The sequence below is a fragment of the Poecilia reticulata genome, linkage group LG21, assembly GCF_000633615.1.
Source record: "Poecilia reticulata strain Guanapo linkage group LG21, Guppy_female_1.0+MT, whole genome shotgun sequence".
Classification (NCBI taxonomy): Eukaryota; Metazoa; Chordata; class Actinopteri; order Cyprinodontiformes; family Poeciliidae; genus Poecilia; species Poecilia reticulata.
Window position 1 is genome coordinate 23,968,154 of NC_024351.1, and position 7,652 is coordinate 23,975,805.

Consider the following 7,652-nt stretch of genomic DNA (forward strand, 5'->3'; position numbering starts at 1 on the left):
TTCTTTTATTTATTATTATGTCAGTTTTGGTCCTCCATACTCGTCTCCTCTTTCCTTCACACTGCGCAAACGCGCAGCAACAAATCCTAAGCGATGTGGAACAATAACGCACTGAGTGAATGGGGAAGTTTGTGTGTTGCAGCGGAAAATTAAAGCACGTCAAAATGCATTAACACAACGAAGCTAATACGACATAAAAACAATGCCATACTTGACGGAGTTTGGCTACATCGAGGCTCACTGCAGTAAAAAAGACATATGGAGGATCAGATAGCAGGTAAAGCAGCGCACAGCTACACTCGCCCGGATTAGTATGACGGTCAGAAAGCTAAACAAATAACGCGCAAAATTATTTAAGTCTTCGAGCTGCGATGTGATTCTGTTCTCACTGTTGAACCGCTGCTATGCGCTACAGGTAGTAATATTTCACAGACGGAGCGCTGCTTCTGCTCCACCTGGTAGTGACTCTCACACCAAACCTCTGCTTAAAGCTGCAGCGTCTAACCTAAAAAAAATACATTTTACATACGTATTAAAACTTTCGCTGTCTTAACATGAGACAGATAATCTCTAAAAAAAAAAAATCGATCTCCTCCCAGTTCTGCATAATTACTCCGCTCAGTCAGAAACAACCAATCAGAACTAGCCGCCATGCTATCAGGAAGTTTTCATTCAGTAACTCAGGATTGTTTATTATAATGGATCCTGTATTTGCCATTAAATGTTAAGTTTTATACTTGAATTTTTTTGGCAATGTTGAGAGGTTTTATTTTGGCTCTTTGCATTATGTAGCCTCTTCAGAGCCTTCATATGTTATCAGTCTGTTAAAGATAATATTATCAATAGCAGTACAATTTGCACAATGCCTGTTTTGTTTTTGTCTAAATTAAGGTGAATTCATGGTTCCTTTTTCCACATAATGTAACCGGTAGTGTTTATGATTTAAAAACAAAAAAATTATGTGATCGGTATCGGTGATCGGCCCTCATGGGTGATCGGAATTGGTATCGGCAGGAAAAAACCTGATCGGCACATCTCTAGAAAACACCTTTCAGTTCTCCTGGAAAGAACAGAGAAGGTCAGAGAGAGCTGCACTGTACCAACAGGGTGCTAAGAGAGGAGATGTTGTTCTGGAGTGGCAGAAAAATATGTCAGACTGGTATAAGGCATGTATGAGACATGCTGTGAGACAGCAGTGAAGTGTGCTGAAGGAGTTCCATGTGATGGTGGGAGTGCGTCAAGGATCGGCTCTAAACCCCTTTTTGTTTGCGTTGACGTTATCCATCAGCCCCAGACAGGAGGCTCCATGGACTACAAAGGTCATGTTACAAAGCGTTGAGTTGCAGTTGACATTGTGATCTGAAGTGAGAGCAGGGAGCAGGTAGAGGACAAGTGGGAGAGGTGGAGGTGTGGAGTGGAAACGAGAAGAAGGAAGATTAGTCACAAGATAGAATTAATGTGTAAACGAGAGGAGAACAGGTGGAACAGTGTTATTACAGGTAGAAGAGGTAAAGAAGGTAGAGGACTAAGTAATTAGGGTAAAAGATTCAGAACAACAAACCATATGGAAAAGAGGTGAAGAAGTGAGTTCAAGCAGTTTGGAACGGGTGGAGCGGCGCTTCTGGTCAGATCATTTTATCAGGTGTGATAAAATGGTCCGAGTAAGAATGGAAGGAAAGGTGGAGAAGACAGTAGTGAGACCAGCAGTTGTTTGGTTTAGAGACGGAGGCAACAAGGAAAGAATAGGAGACAGAACTGGAGGTGAAGACTTGCAAAACACGTTTGACCTCTGTGATTGCCAACAAAGGTTATGTTACAAAGCATTGAATTGAATTTTTATTATTGAACATATTAGGGCTGCACTGATTGCAATTTTCTGGTTGATCGCTAAAAACCGCTCTTTAAAAAGTCTGGCCTGCTGATTATGATTTTGGCCAATATCAATTTCTTTTGTGTGAAATGTCGCTAAACATAGCAAGAAAGTTCCTGAGTTGGCAACAGTGGGGCAACTATTGTTAAATGCAAATGCGCAGACATGACTTGTATCTCATACTGCAGAGCAGAAGAGAACATGATTGATTTTTAGACCTTTGTCAAGGTAGATGAGATTGGTGGATAAAATTGGCTTCACATATAATTATCGGCCGAGCATCGATCTCACATAACACCGATAAATTGGTGCATCCCTACATCCATCCATTTTCTTTACAACCTTCTCCCTTAGAGGGCTTGGGAGGGTTGCTGGTGCCCATCTCCAGTTAACATTCTGGGCGAGAGGCGGGTTTCACCCTGGACAGGTCGCCAGCCTGTCGCAGGGCAACACAAAGACAGATAGGACACACAATCATGCACACACACTCACACCTAGGGACAATTTGGAGAGGCCAATTAGTCATGTTTTTTGGACTGTGGGAGGAAACCGGAGTACCCGGAGAAAACCCACGCATGCACAGGGAGAACATGCAAACTCCATGCAGAAAGACCCCAGGCTGGGAATCGAACCCAGAACCTTCTTGCTGCAAGGCAACAGCTCTACCAACTGCGCCACTGTGCAGACCTGCATCCCTACATAAAATACTTATTTTCCACCATAACTTACAAATAAATTTTAACATCCTACAATGTGATTGTAGGATAAACTTTAAATAGCTTCTTTTTGAGACCTAATTCACTCAGTTTAATTGTGCAATTATGATCTGTGATCTGTATTATCTGATGTAAGCTGATGTAAGCTCATCATGGAATTTATTAAATTGTGTGAGTGAACAAACTGAAACTTTAGTGGATTTCTTTTTTTCCATTTTGTCTCTCGTAGTTGAAGTGATTAAAATTAGCAATGATGAAAATTACAGACCTCTTGTCCTTCTAAGTTTTAAAGAGAACTAGCATAATCAGTGGCCGACTAAATACTTTTCCCCCCTCTGTATGTCAGACCACAGTAGTTCAGTCCAACGAAGCTGAAACACTGCAGGTGTCTTTCTTTAATTTTTAATGAGGAACATTAGAACAGGAAGCTACTTGATATGAATTTTCCCCACTTCTGTACATCTGTACTTCAATAAAAAAGTGCAGATGGTGTGAGAAATAGGAGATGGCACACTACCTTCATTAGATGAGTCATAATCTTGACTATTTCTTCCATGGAAGGCCGCTGAGAGGGGTCTTTAGACCAGCAGCGTGTCATCAAGCTCTCAATGGGTTTAGGCAAATTCTTGATGAGTGGTGGTCTTGTACCTAAATGCAAAAATATTAGGTTAAAGAAAAAATCTTGAAAGATAGAAAATTAATTATTTACATCCTTAAACCTCAGAATGAATTATTAAAGATTCACAGATAAAAATTCAGTAATAAAAAATATTGGAGATATTCCCAAGAGCCCTATTGTGTATGCAAAAATAAAGTGCAGTGCAACATTTTACAAACACTTTGGCATATACAAAAATAATGGGGTGTGGTAATCCAAACAAACTTTTAACCTGCCATGAAAATGTGCAGCAGCAACGCAAACTTTTTTTAAATAAATTTTTCTTCCTAATATAACACCTTAAGCTCCAGAGTGTGTCTTTTTAAAACCTTGCTCTTTCTAAAGCTCCGCCTTCAGGAAGCCAGCGCAATATGGCTCCTCTATTAACCCTTTAACAATGTTGTTGACCAGCGATGCAGAGAAGGAGCTTCTGAAATGAGCTCAGCATTTTTGTAACTATTGTGTAAAAGTTAACATTTTACACAATACAATTATTTTATGATTTATAAAATGTGAAAAACACACAATTTGCTTTTAATTTTATTTTCTGTAATGTAATAAAATAAAGACATTTAAAAGGTGTTCTGAAATGCACCTTTTAAATAAAATCTATTGTTATTAGTTGTAATTGAAAACAGACTCAAGCAGAGGTCGTTGCCATGGTTATTCAAACCAGTAGTGGAAAATTTCTGTGTATTTACCAAATTGCATATGCATTTAGGTGTGGAGAAATGACATGCTCAGCTGCGCCCAATTTATCACAAATCTGGATTCATGAAGGCAACGTCTACGTAGGCCTGTCACGATAACAAATTTTGCTGGTCTTAAATATTATTGCGATAAACAATAATATTGTTCGAAGTCCATTTTAAACTGAAGTAATGGTAATGACATAATAATGCAAGCACATCCTGCCAAAAAAATAAAACACTTTATTTTCAAAAGAACACTAAACACTGGAACTTGTAAACAAAATAAAACAACCAAAAAGTCTCCATTAACAAAAAATGCACTTGAATAAAAACTAAACCCAACATAAAATCAAAGTGGAAATAAAAACTACATTCAACCAAAAGAGTACAGATTGTGAAGTCTGTATGCTATATTGCCCTTGGATAATAATTAGATTTGGATAGAAGATGAGCATATCCGACTACCAGATGCAATAGTTCACTCCTCCCTTAAGCCCAGTTCACACTACACRATTTTTTGCCCCGATTTTCCTGTTATGTATCTAATCAAATGTATGTAATCTGTACATACATTTGTATGCATGTACATACATACAAGGTGATCTGGACATACATTTGTATGTACAGATTACATACAAATCTGTACGTACAGCGTTCTAAGATTGAAGCTTGCAATAAATGTAACCGATCATCCTGTGTTGTGTGTTACAACTGATTGGGTCCAGTCGGTAGAGCCTCGTGGCCGCTCCCATCTAAATCAGGCATATTCAACATGTTGGATTGTCTTGGCCAGTTTGTCACTGCAGCGTGTGGGGTTTTCCCCGACTGGGAGCAAGGATGCAGCCTGTTGAATGTGGCAGGTAGCTAATCAGAAAGCGTGGATTCCCCTCCGTGCTTTCTGAGGGGAAAGCAGGAGGGGAATCCCAAACGGCTCACACAGCGCAACCTTCGGGTTGCGGACATCGGAGATGATATGTGGCAACAACATTAACGTTTATTCAACATTTCGTGATGGGAATATCCATAAAAATGATGAGAGGAGTTGGAGCAAAATTGCTACCACAGTTGATATACCCGGTAACTTTTCAGCTGTTCATCGTTAACGTGACATAAATAGGTTATAATGATGAGGCTATTCGTTCTGCCACGTTCGCTTACTTTAAATTTACGTCTTATATAGTGGGTTTTTACGGGATTTTCTGTCTGAAATCTGAATGTCGCTGAGAGAAATCGGTTCGTGTGTGGTGTGTAGCTCTTGCTGTGTGGCTGGACACCACACATGGCACGATTAAACCCGATCGAACCCGTTATACTTATGATTTTTTGTCGGCTAGTGTGTCTCTCAGGTTTTGAAAATGGGCAGACGATTGACAATTCTAAAATCGTGTAGAGTGAGCTGACCATTACACTAAGGAAATGAGGAAGGGAGGGGTCAGTGGAGAACACTGGAGTTGAGTCTTATTCATTCTCTGTCATCAATAAAATGAGAAAAAAGCAGGAAGAAACGATAAAGCCAATAAATTAATGAGGACAATAATTTTAATTTATTGTGCGATTAATTGATTTGTTTATCGTGACAGGCCTACATGTACAATGACACGCCTACACACCATTTTATACATAAAAATGTTTTTCTGTTCTGTAAGTTTCAGAATTTCTCCCAACAACAAACTTTCAAACGCTGCGCACTCTTTTATACACGAATCCCATGGTCATTTCCTTTAATCATAGTGTGCAGGACAATAAACTGCAGGTGGAGCTGCATGTGTCAGTGGATGGGAGCCTTAAGGCACAGACACATCTGAGGCCTCTCAGTGGCCGACAGCTGGACTGTAGCCTCTGAATCCCACACACAGACAGACGACATTTAAAAACACAGTGTGACTCACCGTTGTGAACAGCCCACATAATGCGAAAAGCTGGTCCACCAATTTCATCAAAGGGCTTCCTGCGAGTGATCACTTCCCAGAGAATGATTCCCCAGCTGAAAACATCACACTTCTCGCTATAATTGCTGCCTGCAAATACAGACGGGGCCACAAAAACACTGAGCACATTTTCACACAGAGAAAACTCAAACTCTCATACTGATGACTGATAAAATCAATTCTCTGTGGCAAAATTAAGATGAGAGAGAAAGATGTGCCCGAGAAAACAGAGCAGCAGAAGAGCAGTTTTTATTTCCTTGTTGCTTTCAGAAGGGAGAAGGATGAAAATATGCAAGCAATTTTTACTGATGAACAGCTCCTGTGTTGCTTAATTACAAGGCCTCTGTTGAAGAATAAACGTGCACATCACACACCTATTTTAAACTTGCTGTGCTTGTGCGTTTTGAATGCTCTTTACACCGATGCAAATTAGTTGTGAAGAGTTCATGGAGAGGCCAGTAGAAAGTTGTTTAATTGCATTTGAGTCATGCATCTCGCCTCCAAAAACAAGGTAATGACTAGATGTTATTTCATCTTTTCTCCTGACCCTCTCGCCAAGAACACGTCTGATCATTTTGTGATACATTAGGCTGCTGGCTGAATGAGAACACAAATACTACATTGTAGTGTCCCCGGGGAAATAAAGACACAAGTATCAAACCATCCATCTTTTTGCCTTCCTTTGGTGACTACCATCAATAAAGCAGAGTGTACGATGGCTGAGGATGAATCAACGATTAATGTATCCATGCTGGCAGCACCAAGATGCAATTAAAGTGAAAAGTGCCTGCGCAAAGTGAACTGCAAGAAGGAAAACAAAGAAATGCTTGAACAGGTTTGTGGCAATTCAGAGAGAATGTCCAGAAATAAATAAAAAGAAACATATCAGGATGCATTCTGTTCCAATAAAACCAGGATGATAGCAGGAATGCCACTTCTACTTGCCTTCAAATACCTCTGGGGCCATCCATGCTGCACTTCCTTTGTTGTTGGTCATGTGGGTCTGGATATCACAGGCTGTTCCAAAGTCACAAATCTTCAGCACTGTGCCACCTGCCACTAGAAGCAGACTGGAACAAACAATTGAGCAAATAAAAGCAATTAGAAAAAAAGAACTACAGGGATGTGCTGAAATGACTGCACTAATAAGATCTCTCACAGACAGAGGTTTCTTTCTAGAACTGTTTTTGTTCTACCTTTTGTAAAAATACCAGTTTAGCTAATTCTACAAACAAAAGTAAATAACACCATCAATTAGCCACATTTTTGTTGCAACAAGTGGTACCCATGAACTCATTAAGTGAATGCATATAACATATCCCCTTAGGTTAGATGCATTCATCTAACCTAAGGGGAGAAACAAGTTTCTCCCCTTAGGTTAATGGGGAGAACCATGTGTTGTATGTATTCACATCTCCTTCTGCTCCAGCTGATGTGTGACAACTTCTAATCATCCCAACAGCTTCAAAGCAGAAACACTGGCCAAATGCTGATCTTCTTAGCTGGAATTAGTTGGATATTTTAGGACTGTTTATTAATAACATTTTCTATTTATGGAACTGGGTACTGACCCAAACAAGCACAAATTCAGGACTATTGAATTCTTTTTCAAGAACGTGCAGCATTTCCATTCATCAGTAACACAACCAGTCAATCCAGAAAAAAAAAGTTTTCTCTTTCTCTTTCTCATTTTTTATTGACAAGTGATACAACTATTAATCTTTAAAAAAAATTGGATTTAAGTGCATTTTTAAAAATATACTATTTTTAAATTGATTATTCTAAAAA

The 7,652-nt window shown here is 39.4% G+C and overlaps 1 protein-coding gene across 3 annotated transcripts in view; it reads right to left on the reverse strand.

Annotated features, from left to right (window-relative positions):
* Positions 1-7,652, reverse strand: part of map3k7 (mitogen-activated protein kinase kinase kinase 7) — a 43,954-nt gene that overhangs the window by 25,150 nt on the left and 11,152 nt on the right. For all 3 annotated transcript variants that reach the window (XM_008398472.2, XM_008398471.2, XM_008398473.2), the window contains exons 7-9: positions 6,810-6,934; positions 5,826-5,954; positions 3,104-3,234 (exon numbers count right to left, since the gene is read on the reverse strand). In XM_008398472.2, coding sequence (XP_008396694.1) covers positions 3,104-3,234; positions 5,826-5,954; positions 6,810-6,934 — 385 coding nt within the window. The remainder of the gene's footprint in view (positions 1-3,103; positions 3,235-5,825; positions 5,955-6,809; positions 6,935-7,652) is intronic.